This window comes from Entelurus aequoreus, linkage group LG13 (genome assembly GCF_033978785.1).
Source record: "Entelurus aequoreus isolate RoL-2023_Sb linkage group LG13, RoL_Eaeq_v1.1, whole genome shotgun sequence".
Taxonomy (NCBI): domain Eukaryota; kingdom Metazoa; phylum Chordata; class Actinopteri; order Syngnathiformes; family Syngnathidae; genus Entelurus; species Entelurus aequoreus.
In genome coordinates this window covers 20000426-20019790 of record NC_084743.1, presented here as the reverse complement: position 1 = coordinate 20019790, position 19365 = coordinate 20000426, and the positions used below count along the sequence as shown (strand labels likewise).

Sequence of the window (19365 nt, the reverse complement as noted above, 5' to 3'; positions counted from 1 at the left end):
ATTGATTTGATTATTGAAATTTGGTAATTTTCCAACCAAAATTCGACAACACAAATACAACATTGAAACAACATGCTTGTTGACAACGTTTAATCAATATCAGGTTGTGACGTTGATTTGACCATTGAAATTAGGTCATTTCCCAACCAAAATTCGACAACACAAAAACAACGTTGAAATAAGAATACTTTTTGACAACGTTTAATCCATGTTGGGTTGTAACGTTGATTTGATCATTGAAATTTGGTCATTTCCCAACCAATATTCTACAACACAAACACAATGTTGAAACAACATGCTTTTTGACAACGTTTAATCAATGTCTGGTTGTGATGTTGATTTGACCATTGAAATTTAGTCATTTCCCAACCAAAATTCGACAACACAAATACAACGTTGAAACAACATGCTTTTTGACAACGTTTAATCAATGTCGGGTTCTGACGTTGATTTGACCATTGAAATTTGGTAACATCCCAACCAATATTCTACAAAAAACAAAAAAACAAATACAATGTTAAAACAAGAGGCTTTTTGACAACGTTTACTCAATAACAGATACTGATATTGATTTGATTATTGAAATTTGGTAATTTTCCAACCAAAATTCGACAACACAAATACAACGTTGAAACAACATGCTTGTTGACAAATGTCAGGTTGTGAGGTTGATTTGCCATTTAATTTTGGTCATTTCCTAACCAACTACGTAAATCCAACGACGGACATCAACGTTGTCTCAATTGACAAATACAACTCTTTTGCAACGTTGTTAGGGACAAGCGGTAGAAAATGGATGGATGGATGGATGTTAACAAGGTCAATTTTAAAGGACTCGAATGGATAATCAACGTTGTATCAATGCCTTGTGCCTGCAAACGCATGCAAACTATTCCAAGATTCCGCAAAGAAAAACACGTGAGATATCGCAATGTTTGTGTGGCAAATGTAACCAGATTTAACTGAGCAGTTGACACATCATAAAACGGTAGTATTTTCAAGTGTGTTTTGCATCTCAACGAGCTGTCGGTCGTAAAATGTCACATCCCGTCCCTCCAGAGTTGCTTTTGCAAATATCCAATAGTCGGCCCAAGTTTCTGAACAACCCGGAGAACTACAATGTAGTCATTTTTAAGGGTGCACTCTTTAAACGCAAAAGTCATCGTAGATTTCAAAACTTTTGGGGGGACGCAAATAGAAGGTGGGGGGTTGAAAAGATTTAGTGGTGGAAGCGGGAATTGGGATGTGGGGGGGGTGGATCTGAAGGCCTGTTTCCAGATGAAAACCATCTGGGGACTCTGACTTTACAAGTCCACCATACAAATTAACCATCTAAGAAGGAGCCAAAAAAAGGGAGGGAGAGGTTGTACGCCCTAAGAAGAGAATCCGAGGGTGGAGGAGGTCCTCTACTATGACAAAGTACAACACTAAAACAAATCTCGACTTCTAGTCCGGATGATTTAGCCGAAGTAGCCAAACATTAAAGACTCCCTACCTTCCGGAATAAATAGCCCGTACTCCATCGCCATGCCCCCCTGAGAGAGGAGAGTCGCCTTCTCAAAGCACCTTCTCCGTTCATCTCTACAAAGTTGGCTTCGGAGGCTTCAGTCCAGCAGTGAAGTGTCCTTTCGTGGTCCGAAGCATGACTCCTCCACACACTCCTTACTTGTATGGTCCGTCTTCTTCGCTCCGACTCTCGCCCTCTCTCACTCACGCTCTCTCTCCAAATAGCAGACGTCCTCCCCCTCCCATTTTTGACTCCCATCTCGCACCTCGTATTCCGCTTCGGCCTTCTGGTTTTCCCGCCCCTTCACCCATCTGCGCACTCACCCACATGGCTGTGGCTGATTGTTTTCGTGCCACGGGATACACATGTGAGATTGAATATGTCTTTGAATTGGACCAAACAATGGCATCCATTTACCAGCTGACTTCCGTTTTTCATCGCCACAATCTGATAAAGGACGTCTTAATCACAAGTACATTTGTTGTATCTTAAAATTCACGTTTTGCGTTTCTTTCTTTTAAAAATTATCGTTTTGTACCTTTTATTTTCCCCCCATCAAAGGAAGCACAGCATGAACGGATCCAATGTAGTCATAAGGTTAATTTAGCTCAGACTTGGGCAAAATACAGCCTGCGGGCCACATGTGGCCCGTTAAGATTTTCAATCCAGCCCCCCGGACGTTGTACATGACAATTAGAAAAAATCCCGACTTTTTGACACTTAGAAAAAATCCCGACTTTTTGACACTTAGAAAAAATCCCGACTTTTTGACACTTAGAAAAAATCTCGATTTTTTGACACTTAGAAAAAATCCCGACTTTTTGACACTTACAATAAATCCTGTCTTTTTGAAAAAAAAATTCCCGACTCTTTGATACTTAGAAAAAATCCTGACTTTTTGACACTTGGAAAAATTCCAGATTTTTTGACTTTTAGAAAAAATCCAGACTTTTTGACACTTGGAAAACATCCCAATTTTTTGACAAAAAAAATCTACATTTTTTTGACACTTGGAAAAATCTCGACCTTTTGACGAAAAAAATCCCAATTTTTTGACCCTTGGAAAAAATCCAGACTATTTGACATTTAGAAAAAATCCCGAATTTTTGACACTCAGAAAAAATCTCGATTTTTGGACACTTACAAAAATTCTCGACTTTTGGACACTTACAAAAATTCCCGACTTTTTGACTTTTAGAAAAAATCCAGGCTTTTTGACACTTGGAAAAAATCACACATTTTTGACCAAAAAAATCTTGAGTTTTTGACACTTAGAAAAAATCCCAATTTTTTGACACTTGGAAAAAATCTCGATTTTTAACCAAAAAATCCAGACTTTTCGACACTTAGAAAAAATCTCAACTTGTTGACACTTAGAAAAAGTCTCGACTTTTTGACACTTAAAAAAATTCCCGACTTTTTGACTTTTAGAAAAAATCCAGACTTTTTGACACTTACAAAAAATCTCGATTTTTAACAAAAAAATCCCGACTTTTCGACACTTAGAAAAAATCTTGACTTGTTGACACTTAAAAAAATCCCCGACTTTTTGACTTTTAGAAAAAATCCAGACTTTTTGGCTTTTAGAAAAAATCCAGGCTTTTTGACACTTGGAAAAAATCACAAATTTTTGACCAAAAAAATCTTGAGTTTTTGACACTTGGAAAAAATCGCAATTTTTTGATACTTGGAAAAAATCTCGATTTTTAACCAAAAAATCCAGACTTTTCGACACTTAGAAAAAATCTCGACTTGTTGACACTTAGAAAAAGTCTCGACTTGTTGACACTTAAAAAAATTCCCGACTTTTTGACTTTTAGAAAAAATCCCGACTTTTTGACACTTAGAAAAAATCCCGACCTTTTGATGAAAAAATCCCGATTTTGACACTTGGAAAAAATCCAGGTTTTTCGACACTTAGAAAAAATCTCGACTTGTTGACACTTAGAAAAAGTCTCGACTTTTTGACACTTAAAAAAATTCCCGACTTTTTGACTTTTAGAAAAAATCTTGACTTTTTGACACTTAGAAAAAATCCCGACCTTTTGATGAAAAAATCCCGATTTTGACACTTGGAAAAAATCCAGATTTTTTAACAAAAAAATCCAGACTTTTTGACATTTAGGAAAAATCTTGAGTTTTTGACAAAAAAATCCAGACTTTTTGACACTTAAAAAAGATCCCGATTTTTTGACACTAAGAAAAAATCCAGACTTTTTGACACTTAGAAAAAATCCAGACTTTTTGACACTTAGAACAATTTCTGATTTTTTGACAAATAGAAAAAATCCCAACTTGTTGACAAAAAAAATGTAGACCTTTAACATCAAAACTGTTGCCGCCATCATGATGTGCAGTGCTGTTTTTAAGTCTAGAACTATAGAAAGTATTTCGATGGTCGAAATCTGCGCTTTTGGGTGTTATAGGAGTTATTACGGTAATCTACGTCACAGCAGCTCAGACCAGGAACAAACCAGAGTGGGCGCAAATAACTAGTTTGGAGCTACATACTAGAAAACACAATGGAGTCATAGAATGACTACTTACTTAATTCCATTTGGAATTTTTAAAATGATACTACAGAAGTTCCAAAGATGCTTCATTTCGAGACACTTGGTAAGAGTCTTTAATAACCCCATGCAAACAAAGCTCAATGGCCTAGATCAGTGGTTCTTAACCTGGGTTCGATCGAACCCTAGGGGTTCGGTGTGTCGGCCTCAGGGGTTCGGCGGAGGTCAAAACACACCCGACTCATCGTGTAAATAAAAACTTTTCCCTATCAGCGTATTACGGATACGGCAACAGCAGAAGTCAGACTGATTTGCAGGTGTGTAATTTGTTGTGACTTTATGCACTGTGTTGGTTTTGTTCTTTGAACAAGGTGATGTTCATGCACGATTCATTTTGTGCACCAGTAATAAAACATGGTAACACTTTAGTATGGGGAACATATTCACCATTAATTAGTTGCTTATTAACATGCAAATGTGTACCATATTGGCTCTTAACTAGTCATTATTAAGTACTTATTAATACCTTATTCGGCATGGCCTTATTATAACCCTAACCCTCTAACCCAGGGGTCACCAACCTTTTTGAAACCAAGAGCTACTTCTTGGGTACTGATTAATGCGAAGGGCTACCAGTTTGATACACACTTAAATAAATTGCCAGAAATAGCCAATTTGCTCAATTTACCTTTAACTCTATGTTATTATTAATAATTAATGATATTTACACTTAATTGAACGGTTTAAAAGAGGACAAAACACGAAAAAAATGACAATTAAATTTTGAAACATAGTTTATCTTCAATTTCGACTCTTTAAAATTCAAAATTCAACCGAAAAAAAGAAGAGAAAAACTAGGTAATTCGAATCTTTTTGAAAAAAAATTTAAAAAAGAATTGATGGAACATCATTAGTAATTTTTCCTGATTAAGATTAATTTTAGAATTTTGATGACATATTTTAAATAGGTTAAAATCCAATCTGCACTTTGTTAGAGTATATAACAAATTGGACCAAGCTATATTTCTAACAAAGACAAATCATTATTTCTTCTAGATTTTCCAGAACAAAAATTTTAAAAGAAATTCAAAAGACTTTGAAATAAGATTTAAATTTGATTCTACAGATTTTCTAGATTTGCCAGAATAATTTCTTTGAATTTTAATCATAATAAGTTTGAAGAAATATTTCACAAATATTCTTCGTCGAAAAAACAGAAGCTAAAATGAATAATTAAATTAAAATGTATTTATTATTCTTTACAATAAAAAAAATAAATTTACTTGAACATTGATTTAAATTGTCAGGAAAGAAGAGGAAGGCATTTAAAAGGTAAAAAGGTATATGTGTTTAAAAATCCTAAAATCATTTTTAAGGTTGTATTTTTACTCTAAAATTGTCTTTCTGAAAGTTATAAGAAGCAAAGTAAAAAAAAAAAATGAATTTATTTAAACAAGTGAAGACCAAGTCTTTAAAATATTTTCTTGGATTTTCAAATTCTATTTGAGTTTTGTCTCTCTTAGAATTAAAAATGTCGGGCAAAGTGAGACCAGCTTGCCAGTAAATAAATAAAATTTAAAAAATAGAGGCAGCTCACTGGTAAGTGCTGCTATTTGAGCTATTTTTAGAACAGGCCAGCGGGCTACTCATCTGGTCCTTACGGGCTACCTGGTGCCCGCGGGCACCGCGTTGGTGACCCCTGCTCTAACCGTAGCCCGAACCCTCTAACCCTAACCCTAACCAAATAACTCTAAATTAAGTCTTTGTTACTTAGAATATGTTTCCCATACTAAAGTGTTACCAAAAACATATAACTTTGTCTTGAATTTGAAAAAACCCAACATTTTATTTTTCACTAAAGAAGGGTTCGGTGAATGCGCGTATGAAACTGGTGGGGTTCGGTACCTCCAACAAGGTTAAGAACCACTGGCCTAGAGACAGTTTTGTCAACACAAACTTCAAAGGCACAACTTTGATGCCACGTTGACACACGTCCACACCAAGTCGACGTTGTCGACCAATCCCAGTTGTCAGCCTAAATTTTTAAAATGATGTGAATATTTCCACAAATGTGTGTTGGTGGATGACCTTGTGAATCTTTTGCACCCGAGATGACACTTGACTGAACTTTTAAACTGCGGTACTTTCATGTGTGTTTGTGGTGAAGTGCCACAAATAGGAAACAGACCCACGTTCATAGTCAGTCATCAGCTGCTAATACCACTGTGCGATGTACACACCATGTGTTGGGATCACAATCAGCTGTTTTCCACAGTATTATTCCCACTGATGCACAGCAGAGAACATTCTCGGCGTTTGCAATATTTTGCATGGTAGTGGGTAAGACACAATTGTTTGATATGGACTGACTCTTACAGTCTGTATTGTTGATGCCAGACAGTACTGGCATGTCTTTATATTCTTGAACAATATTTCATTGGACGTATGATCTTGTTGGAATCGTGTATTTGAGTTGTGTCAAACTCGTGACAGTGCAGCTAATTTTGGGATTTTTCTTCGCTGACGGCTATAATGAAAACAATACACTGAGAAGGTGTTTTATTGTTTGTGGTATGGCGCTATTTTTCTGACTGCAGGAGTTGCGGTGTCCTTCCATTTAGTGCTTTCAACCATTTAGTGCGTTCAGTCTTCGAGCCGTTTGTAGCGTTTCTGCTTGTTATTCATAACCCCGAGCAACGTTTGTAAGATTTACAATATAACTAAAACGGTTCATGCGTACTAAACTATCCCATGGGGATGTCTGTAGGAGTGTTTTCATGCATATTTGTACGCGCCATCATAATGTAATGACGCTCGTGTTGTTAGCATTATATGCTCGTTTATGAGTGTTTTGTTAGTATTATTAACTTACAACCGGCATTCTTTTTATACTGTTTCAGTTTCACAAATTCCTCAGTAAATTCACCAAAACCTCACTGTGGATTTATTGAGTCTGATTAGCTGTTTGGAGCGCTAGCTTCCGCAGCTAGCGGGTCCATGACGATGTCTTCTGTTTTGTTTGATCAGCCGTTGTACTGCCGTGTTACAGACACTGTTTGGAAACAATTAAAGTATGTAAATATAAAGACTCTTTCAGTGTAAATAACTCATTTCACATCGTATATATCTGTAGCTTATAGTCGAGTGCGGCTAATACATGGAAAACATTGTTGTTGTTTATAAAAATTTAGTGGGTGCGGTCTATATATTTGTTCTATAGTCCCGAAATTATGGTAATATGAATATGAAGCATTAAATGCATTGGCGAAAACCGTGAATTTTGTACCCTTGCCCCCATTTTTTACATTGTTGAGTATTAAAATGTTTACGAACAGATTAACTTGCTTTATTTAAATATTTATTTTTGATAATCAAAAAAACATCTGGGAATATCTTTTTGCATGATCAGATTATTTTAAAGTGTAGAACATATGCGATTGCATGGCGTACAAAGTGGCAGACCACGTGAAATAATGGTGCGGCCTACGTAAATGATATGGCGGGCCATTTAAAATAATGTGGCAGAGCACAAAAAATATTGTGGCGGGCCGCACAAAACGATGTGGCAGACCATCTGAAATATGGTGGCGAACCACAAAAATTGATGTGGCGGGCCATTTACAATAATTTGGCAGACCGCATAAAAAATTGTGGCGGGCCACAAAAAATGACATACAACAACGTGAACATGAAATAATGTAACAGGGCACATAAAATGATGTGGCGGGCCACTTACAATAACGTGGCAAGCCAAGTACAATAGTGTGTCGGACCATATAAAATAATGTGGCAGACTACGTAAGAAAATTGTGACATACTGTATAAAATGACATGGCAGGCCACATAAAAATTGTGGCGGAACACATACAATACTGCGGTGGATCACATGAAATAAAGTGGGGGATTGCATAAAATGATGTGGCGGACCATATAAAATAATGTGGCAGACTACGTAAGAAAATTGTGACATACTGTATAAAATGACATCGCAGGCCACATAAAAATTGTGGTGGAACACATACAATACTGCGGTGGATCACATGAAATAAAGTGGTGGATTGCATAAAATGATGTGGCGGACCATATAAAATAATGTGGCAGACTACGTAAGAAAATTGTTACATACTGTACAAAATGACATCGCAGGCCACATAAAAATTGTGGCGGAACACATACAATACTGCGGTGGATCACATGAAATAAAGTGGCGGATTGCATAAAATGACGTGGCGGACCATATAAAATAATGTGGCAGACTACGTAAGAAAATTGTGACATACTGTATGAAATGACATGGCAGGCCACATAAAAATTGTGGCGGAACACATAAAATATTGTGGCGGAACACATACAATACTGCGGTGGATCACATGAAATAAAGTGGCGGATTGCATAAAATGATGTGGCGGACCACATACAATACTGTGGTGGATCACATGAAAATAAGTGGCGTATTGCACAAAATTATGTTGCAGGCCACATACAATATGTCGCGGACCATGTGAAATAACTTGACGGGCCGCATTAAATGATGTAGCAGGCCATATACAATAATGTAGCGGACCACGTAAAAAATCGTGACAGACGTCATAAAATGACCTGGTAGGCCACATAAAATATCGTGGCGGACCACATAAAAATGATGTGGCCACATGCAATATGTGGTGGACCATGTGAAATAATGTGGCGGGCCACATAAAATATTGTGGCGGACAACATAACAATGATGTGGCGGAACATGTAAAATAATGTGGTGGACCACATACAATGCTGTGGTGGATCACATGAAATAATGTGGCGGGTTGCATAAAATGATGTGGCGGACCATATAAAATAATGTGGCAGACTACGTAAGAAAATTGTGACATACTGTATAAAATGACATGGCAGGCCACATAAAAATTGTGGCGGAACACATACAATACTGCGGTGGATCACATGAAATAAAGTGGCGGATTGCAAAAAATTATGTTGCAGGCCACATACAATATGTGACGGACCATGTGAAATAACTTGACGGGCCGCTTTAAATGATGTAGCAGGCCATATAAAATAATGTAGCGGACCACGTAAAAAAATTGTGACAGACGTCATAAAATGACCTGGTAGGCCACATAAAATATTGTGGCGGACCACATAAAAATTATGTGGCCACATACAATATGTGGTGGACCATGTGAAATAATGTGGCGGGCCACATAAAATATTGTGACGGACAACATAACAATGATGTGGCGGAACATGTAAAATAATGTGGCGGACCACATACAATGCTGTGGTGGATCACATGAAATAATGTGGTGGGTTGCATAAAATGATGTGGCGGGCCACATACAATATGTAGTGGACCATGTGAAATAACATGACGGACCGCGTAAAATGATGTAACAGGCCATATACAATAATGTAGCGGCCACATACCATAATGTGGCGGACCACGTAAAAAATTGTGACGGACGGCATAAAATTACATAGTAGGCCAAGTAAAATATTGTGGTGGACCACATAAAATAATGTGGCGGACCTCACACAATACTGTGGTGGATCACATGAAATAAACTGGCAGATTGCATAAAAAGATGTGGCAGGCCACATACAATATGTGGTGGACCATGTGAAATAACCTGACAGACCACATACAATAATGTGGCGGACCACGTAAAAAAATGTGACCGACGGCATAAAATGACATGGTAGGCCAAATAAAATATTGTGGCAGTCCACATAAAAATGAGGTGGCGGACCACATTCAATACTGTGGTGGATCACATGAAATAATGTGGCAGATTGCATGAAAAGATGTGGTGAGCCACATACCATATGTGGCGGACCATGTGAAATAACGTGACGGGCCACTTAAAATTATGTGGTGGACCACATAGCAATGATGTGGCGGAACACATAAAATATTGTGGCGGACCACATACAATACTGTGATGGATCACATGAAATAAAGTGGTGGATTGCATAAAATGATGTGGCGGGCCACATACAATATGTGGTGGACCATGTGAAATAACGTGACGGACCACATAAAATGATGTGGCAGGCCATATACAATAATGTTACGGCCATATAAAAAAAACTTAGTGGCAGACCACTCAAAATAACGTGACGGACTACATACCATAATGTGGCGGACCACGTAGAGAATTGTGACAGACGGCATAAAATGACATGGTAGGCCACAATAAATTATGTGGCGGACCACGTAAAATAATGTGGCGGACCACATACAATACTGTGGTTGATCACATGAAATAAAGTGGCGGATTGCATAAAATAATGTGATGGACCACATACAATAATGTGGCGGACCATGTAAAAAATTGTGACAGATGGCATAAAATGACATAGAAAGTCAAATAAAATATTGTGGCGGACCAAAAAAACATTATGTGGTGGATCACATAAAAATGATGTGGCGGACCATGTAAAATAATGTGGCGGACCACATAAAATACTGTGGTGGAACACATGAAATAATGTGGCGGATTGCATGAAAAGATGTGGCAGGCCACATACAATATGTGGTGGACTATGTGAAATAACCGGACGGGCCGCATAAAATGATGTGGAAGGCCATATACAATAATGTAGCAGACCACATAAAATAATGTGGCAGACCACATACCGTGATGTGGCGTACCACGTAGAGAATTGTGACATACGGCATAAAATTACATAGTAGGCCAAGTAAAATATTGTGGCGGACCACATAAAAATGATGTGGCGGATCACATAAAAATGATGTGGCGGATCACATAAAAATTATGTAGCGGACCACGTAAAATAATGTGGACGGCCCACATACAATATGTGGTGGATCACATAATAATGTGGCGGGTTGCATAAAATGAGGTGGCGGGTTGCATAAAATGAGGTGGCAGATCATATACAATAACGTGACAGACCACATATCATAATGTGGCAGACCACATAAAATAATGTGGCGGACCACGTACAGAATTGTGACAGACGGCATAAAATGACATGGTAGGCCACATAAAATATTGTGGCGGACCACGTAAAAATGATGTAGAGGCCACATTAAAAAAAAATTAGCAGACCACATAATATAACGTGACGGACCACATACCATAATGTGGCACCACGTAAAAAATTGGCATAAAATGACATAAAATAGGCCACATAAAACATTTTTGACGGACCACATAAAAGTATGTGGTGGCTCAATATAATAATATGGCGGGCCATGTTAAATAATGTGACGGGACACATAAAATATTGTGGGAGGGCACAAAAAATAATGTGACGGAGCACGTAAAATAACATGGCGGACCGCAGAAAATGATGCGGCGGACCACTTTAAATACTGTGACAGACCGCATAAAATGATGTGGCAGGCCACTTTAAATAAGGCAACAGGCCAGATCTGCTCCCTGGGCCTTGAGTTCGACACCTGTGGTGTAAATAGAGAGCGACGTTGATTTGTTGTGTTGGAAATAAATGAATGCAACAATTCCATCATTTTATTGTTGAAAATAGATGACCTCAGTAGAACAAAGATGCAAAAGGAGACTCACCAGTGTGTCTACAAGCTTGAGGGGCAGCTCACTGCTGGCCGCCTGTTCAGAAACAAAAATAAGAAAAAAAAGACACAAGTGAGGTCACGACTTGCACTCGCATGGCTTCATGCTCCCAAAACTCTCCGGCGCACCGTGTTGTGTCATGTGACTCCTCCACCTCATCCGATATTACGTTACAGCGCCATTCTTTGCCCTAATGTGGCCTACGAGCAGAGTTGTACTCCACCTCGGACGTGTGCGACCATCTATAATCCCCTTGTGCAAATATTTACACAAGGAGGCAAGTCTGCTTGCATTAGCCGGGGGGGTTGGTGGGGAGGGGGGGGGGGGGACAGGACGTCTAACTCTCCTTCCAAGGCCTTATACAGACATGGAGCTCGCCAGAAGCCAAGGAGGACGAGAAAGATGACAAAATACTAGGGGTGTAACGGTACACAAAAATTCCGGTTCGGTACGTACCTCGGTTTAGAGGTTACGGTTCGATTCATTTTCGGTACAGTAAGAAAACAACAAAATATACACTACCGTTCAAAAGTTTGGGGTCACCCAAACAATTTTGTGGAATAGCCTTCATTTCTAAGAACAAGAATAGACTGTCGAGTTTCAGATGAAAGTTCTCTTTTTCTGGCCATTTTGAGCGTTTAATTGACCCCACAAATGTGATGCTCCAGAAACTCAATCTGCTCAAAGGAAGGTCAGTTTTGTAGCTTCTATAACGAGCTAAACTGTTTTCAGATGTGTGAACATGATTGCACAAGGGTTTTCTAATCATCAATTAGCCTTCTGAGCCAATGAGCAAACACATTGTACCATTAGAACACTGGACTGATAGTTGTTGGAAATGGGCCTCTATACACCTATGTAGATATTGCACCAAAAACCAGACATTTGCAGCTAGAATAGTCATTTACCACATTAGCAATGTATAGAGTGTATTTCTTTAAAGTTAAGACTAGTTTAAAGTTATCTTCATTGAAAAGTACAGTGCTTTTCCTTCAAAAATAAGGACATTTCAATGTGACCCCAAACTTTTGAACGGTAGTGTACATTTTTTGGTTATTTATTTACCAAATTTGTAAACAATGGCTTTATCCTTTTAACATTGGGAACACTATAATAATTATGCCCACGTTAATCAACAATAAACTGCCTCAAATTGTTGCTCAGATGAAATAAAATGACAAAACTTTTCTTCTACATATAAAAAGTGCAACATTAAATGCCTACTGAAAGCCACTACTAGCGACCACGCAGTCTGATAGTTTATATATCAATGATGAAATCTTAACATTGCAACACATGCCAATACGGCCGGGTCAGATTAGTAAAGTGCAATTTTAAATTTCTCGCGAAATATCCTGCTGAAAAGGTCTCGGTATGATGACGTTTGCGCGTGACGTCACGGATTGTAGCGGACATGTTGGGACAGCATTGTGGCCAGCTATTAAGTCGTCTTTTTTCATCGCAAAATTCCACAGTATTCTGGACATCTGTGTTGGTGAATCTTTTACAATTTGTTTAATGAACAATGGAGACAGCAAAGAAGAAAGCTGTAGGTGGGAAGCGGTGTATTAGCGGCGGGCTGCAGCAACACGACCAGGAGGACTTTGAGTTGGACGCGCTACCGTGAGTACGCAGATTTGGCTTCCAAACATTTGATCGCTTGCCCGTACGTGCGTGCCGCTATGTGCATGTCACGTACGTAACTTTTGGGGAAATATATGTGCTGTATGAACTTTACGGAGGTGAACGGGACTTTGGGCTGTGGGATTGAGTGTGTTGTGCGGGTGTTTGATTTGTATTGGCGGGTTATATGGGCGGGAGGGGGGAGGTGTTTGTTATGCGGATTAATTTGTGGCATATTAAATATAAGCCTGTGGCTAATAGAGTATATATATGTCTTGTGTTTATTTACTGTTTTAGTCATTCCCCGCTGAATATCAGGTCCCACCCGCCTCTCACAGCATCTTCCCTATCTGAATCGCTTCCACTGCCCTCTAATCCTTCACTCTCACTTTCCTCATCCACGAATCTTTCACCCTCGCTCAAATGAATGGGGTAATCGTCGCTTTCTCGGTCCGAATCGCTCTCGCTGCTGCTAACCATGATTGTAAACAATGTGCAGATGTGAGGAGCTCCACAACCTGTGACGTCACGCTACTTCCGGTACAGGCAAGGCTTTTTTTATCAGCGACCAAAAGTTGCGAACTTTATCGTCGATGTTCTCTACTAAATCCTTTCAGCAAAAATATGGCAATATCGCGAAATGATCAAGTATGACACATAGAATGGACCTGCTATCCCTGTTTAAATAAGAAAATTTTATTTCAGTAGGCCTTTAAACAGTTTCAAGTCAACTCATCATGCTTAATTTATTACAGCATTTAGGAAGCCTGTAGTTGATTTATTATGTAAATATTATATTTTTATCAACATGTGATAGCAGGGACCCTGCCATTCAAAACTAGGCTGCTGCATTACTAATGAGTAATGTAACTATAGCTGAAAAAATGGTACAATAGCAATAGGAGAGACTATTCATCCCTGAACACCATGGAGTTCATGTAGGCTTAATGATGCAGTTACATTATTATATCAACTATCAGAGACAGAAACTCTTCATTTAACATAATGTCCTTTTTTGCTGCTTCAACACAGCTCAATCAACACAGAAAAAGGTCAAGTGAAATAACACACAGACAGGGCTTTGCTGTCCGTAACACACACACACACACACACACCACATGAGCTAAAGTTACGCTAAAAGCGAATTAGCCTTCACCTCAAGCCAGGACTGAGAGCGAGCTGAGCTGCCTTTTATATTTCTAGAAGGTCAACGGGCTCATAGTGATGTTACTAGTAGTTGACTGGGAGGTGATTATTATCATTTGGGGAGAGTCCGCTGCATGATGCTTACCTGCTAAACGCTAAGCACTGACTACATGCGCTCTGAATACGCACTGCTGATTGGCTGTTACCGCTCTGTTTGTAACCAATCAGATGGTTGTGTGGGTGGGACAATGCTGGGTGCTGTGTAGAGGACTGACAGAGACAGAGGCAGAAGGAAGCAGAGGTGGCTACTTAATATGTTCGTGTGGAAACTCGTTCGGTACACCTCCGAACCGAACCGAAACCCCCATACCGAAACGGTTCAATACAAATACACGTACCGTTACACCCCTACAAAATAGTAAAGAGTAGTTGGTGGCGGGACAAGAAGATATGAACCAATAGGTAACAATCCCATAAACACATTGTGTAAAATGTCAATCTTATTTTTGACAGCTAACCCCTAACTCAGGGGTCGGCAACCCAACATGTTGAAAGAGCCATATTGGACCAAAAATACATTTAAAAAATCTGTCTGGAGCTGCAAAAAGTTAACTTATCTGAGTGTTATAATGAAGCCAACACACTAAGTTAGTGTCTCAGAGGGTTGGATAACTCCTGGAAATGACTGGCTTAAAACTGCCAAAGGTATAGATGTGTGTGTCCAAGTTAAAGGAAAGGACAGGCTGTCTTCTTCTAATGGTTTCTTACAATTTTTGCAAGCTGGGTAACGTTTGCTGTGGTCTGGAACAACATGGTAACGTTTGCTGTGGTCTGGCACAACATGGCCCACAATCAGCAATGCCGCCAATATTACATACAGATAATGTGTCATGAGACGTGCAGATATAAATTAAATACACAGAGGACATGAGTAAAGGAAATTGAATGAACTACAAATGTACCTACAAACGAGGCATACTGATGCAATGTGTACGCACAGCTGGCCGAAATAGCATGTTAGCGTGGATTATTAGCACTCCACGCAAGTCAGTAACATCAACAAAGCACACCTTTGTGCATTCACGCACAGCACAAAACATTTGGTGGACAAAATGAGACAAAAGAAGGAACCCAGCTACGGTGAATTCGAGGACAGGCAAAATTAGTAGGACGAAACGGCGCCGGTACCAAAATGTACTTCGATACTTTTTGATACGTTTCTAAATAAAGGGGACCACAAAAAATGGCATTATTGCCTTTATTTCGACAACAAATCTTAGGGTACATTAAACATATGTTTCTTATTGCAAGTTTGTCCTTAAATAAAATAGTGAACATACAAGACAACTTGTCTTTTAGTAGTGAGTAAACAAACAAAGGCTCCTAATTTTTCTGCTGACATATGCAGTAACATATTGTGTCATTTATCATTCTATTATTTTGTCAACATTATGAAGGACAAGTGGTAGAAAATGAATTATTAATCTACTTGTTCATTTACTGTTAATATCTGCTTATTTTCTCTTTTAACGTGTTCTATCTACACTTCTGTTAAAATGTAATAATCACTTATTCTTCTGTTGTTTGGATACTTTACATTAGTTTTGGTGATACCACAAATTTGGGTATCGATCCGATACCAAGTCGTTACAGGATCATACATTGGTCATATTCAAAGTCCTCATGTGTCCAGGGACATATTTCCTGAGTTTATAAAAAAAAAAAAAAAAGTTTTAAAAATGAAAGATGTGATGGCAAAAATATCGACGTCATCATAGTATCGACTAGATATACTCTTGAACTTGGTATCATTACAGTGGATGTCAGGTGTAGATCCACCAATGGCGTTTGTTTACATTTTGACGCCGGTGAGCTACGGTGTGTATAGAAGCATGTTTAGCTATTCCTCGTCCTGCAGGGATGATACTTGTAAGAAACTTACTTTATTTGTCGCCATGGAGGCGAGGATTAGTGATTTAAAAGTAGCTAAAACACTGCAGACTCCCGATGGACGTTAGCCGCTAGCTAGCTAGCCATGTCTTAAAGCATCTCTTCCTGAGGGCGTTTCAGTGTTATAACTTCACCTTTATCGTTAGTTTTCAAGCCAAAATGCGTCCGTTCTCCCTTTTTTGTCTACACACTGTGTCTGCTTGTAAGTACTCTGTGATAGTGCGCTGCCGAACATGCTCCTCTGCTCGTAAACAAGTAATGTCACGACGTGACGATGACGGGGGGGAAGGCAGTTGGACCGGTACTTTTTAGAGGCGGTATAGTACCGAATATAATTCATTAGTATTGAGGTCCTATACTAATACCGGTATACCGTACAACCCTAGGTATGGCCTATATACCAGTTTGTTCTATAGTCCCGAAAATATGGTAATATGAATGTGGAGGAGGGCGTGGTCGGCGCGCCTCCTGCAGGAATGGGGTGTGTATGGCCCGGCCTCGACGCCAGCGGCAGTTGAGTAGATTGCCCAGCTGGGGCTGATTATCTAATCACCTGTTGCCCTTATTAGCAGCAGCCGGAACGAGACACGTGGTTGGAGTTGGAGCCAGAGAGAGAGAGACACACACACGGATGAGACAGAGACTGCTGGAAAACAATTCTGACCTGTATATGACAATAAAAGACGTGCTCAACCCTGTCTACCGGGCTCCCGAGAGATCTGTCGGCACCAGGAGAACCCCCCACACACAGAGACACTCACGATGAATATGAAGCTTTAAATGCATTGGCGAAAACAGTGAATTTTGTACCCTCGCCTCTATTTTTTTACATCGTTGAACTCAAATGTTGGCAAAGCCCGGACGATGTACAAATGGTCGCACATTTCCACGCTCATTTCCCTTCCTGATACATCTCATCGTTGCTGCGTGAAAAGGGCGTACGCAAGCTTAATACACGAGACCCGCGTTGTCTAACATTCATGATGTTTGGCATTCCTGCGTCTTTAAAAAGCTTCAGTAGACCAGTGTTTTTCAACCACTGTGCCACGCCACACTGATACAGTCTGGTGTGCCGTGGGAGATTATCTTGTTTCACCTATTTGGGTTAAAAATATTTTTTGAAAAACAGTAATTATAGTCTGCAAATGATGTGTTGTTGTTGAGTGTCGGTGCTGTCTAGACCATGTAATACTCTTCCATATCAATAGGTGGCAGCCGGTAGCTGATTGCTTTGTAGATGTCGGAAACAGCGGGAGGCAGTGTGCAGGTAAAAAGGTATCTAATGCTTAAACCAAAAATAAACAAAAGGTGAGTGCCCCTAAGAAAAGGCATTGAAGTTTAGGGAAGGCTATGCAGAACGACTCTAAAACTGAACTGGCTACAAAGTAAACAAAAACAGAATGCTGGACGACAGCAAAGACTTACTGGGGAGCAAAGACGGCGTCCAGAATGTACATCCGAACATGACATGACAATCAACAATGTCCCCACAAAGAAGGATACAAACAACTGAAATATTCTTGATTGCTACAACAAAGTAGATGCGGGAAATATCGCTCAAAGGAAGACATGAAACTGCTACAGGAAAATACCGAAAAAAGAGAAAAAGCCACCAAAATAGGAGCGCAAGACACGAACTAAAACACTACACACAGGAAAACAGCAAAAAACTCCAAATAAGTCAGGGTGTGATGTGACAGGTGGTGACAGTACACCTACTTTGAGACAAGAGCTATAGTGATGCATGCTTGGTTATGGTTTAAAGTCATATCCAACAATTGCGACAACGACTTTTTACTGTCAACTGAGTTTCATTTTTTTTATGATTTCTGTTGGTGGTGTGCCTCTGGATTTTGTCAACGCAAAAAATGTGCCTTGGCTCAAAAAAGGTTGAAAAACACTGCAGTAGACTACAAACACTAAATCCTGGGGTGAAATTATAGTCCGTCTGAGGGAGCCCAAGAATACCGACACCCATACGAGACCGCTAACCAGTAAGAAGGACCTTGTCATAACTGCCATATTTCCAGCGTCACTGTTGATGCATGAAAAAAAAAACACCACTATCAAGGCATAAATCTTGACAACACAACCACACGCAATGTGATATCTGCTTAATCCCCCACAACTGGACGGTAGAGGTGGATACCAGCGACCGTGTTGTTGTAATCGTCCCTTGAAATGAGGAACATCGGACCGGCGCTCCAAAATCCGAGCGGCGTAGCTTCCAGCCAAAGTTGCCGCCGCAGGCATTTTGACACAAATAGAGCCATTGTGCGTCCATCGCGGGGGAAAAAAACACACAGCGTCGCACAATGATCCATTCCAAACATGTGCGTTTCCGTGTTGTACAATTGCAGCCAGATGGTCGGTGTCTGAGTCTTTGTGTTGGTGTGCACGCACGGGTGTGTTGCCACTTAGCAGGGGAGCACGCCAGCCGCCAGAGGAAGCTGAGCTGCGGCGTCGCTCTTTTGGAGGGTCGGAACTTCAAAGACTCGCATGGAAGCATTGGTTGTAAATCCGGACCTGCCCCTTGGTCGAATTAGAAGACAATGTAGGGAGCAACTGCCACATTGCGGGGGACAAGTAAATCAAATGGAACACTGCGTAAACACTCTGTTGTTTAGGGTCACATCCACTAGGGGGGGCCACATATTATCTTTCCTTTCATTTCAATCTGTCAGTTATAAACTGGATTAGGTCTCTGATTTTTGCAGATGATGTGGTCCCGATGGCTTCATCTGGCCAGGATCTTCAGCTCTCACTGGATCGGTTCGCAAGCCGAGTGTGAAGCGACTGGGATGGGAATCAGCACCTCCAAGTCCGAGTCAAAGTTCTCGCCCGGAAAAAGGCTGGAGTGCCATCTCCGGGTTGGGGAGGAGATCTTGCCCCAAGTGGAGGAGTTAAAGTACCTCGGAGTCTTGTTCTCGAGTGAGGGAAGAGTGGATCGTGAGATCGACAGGCGGATTGGTGCGGCGTCTTCAGTAATGCGGACGCTGTATCGATCCGTTGTGGTGAAGAAGGAGCTGAGCCGGAAGGCAAAGCTCTCAATTTACCGGTCGATCTGCATTCCCAT

At 40.0% G+C, this 19365-nt stretch overlaps 1 protein-coding gene across 10 annotated transcripts in view; it reads right to left on the bottom strand.

Moving 5' to 3' along the window:
* Positions 1-19365, bottom strand: part of tns1b (tensin 1b) — a 395112-nt gene that overhangs the window by 128796 nt on the left and 246951 nt on the right. For 7 of the 10 annotated variants that reach the window (XM_062067553.1, XM_062067556.1, XM_062067557.1 and 4 more), the window contains one exon: positions 11565-11606. The exons of 2 other annotated variants lie outside the window; for them this stretch is intronic. In XM_062067553.1, coding sequence (XP_061923537.1) covers positions 11565-11606 — 42 coding nt within the window. Of the gene's footprint in view, positions 1-1495; positions 1595-11564; positions 11607-19365 lie in introns of those variants that run through there. One more of the 10 variants, XM_062067560.1, reaches the window with a different exon arrangement.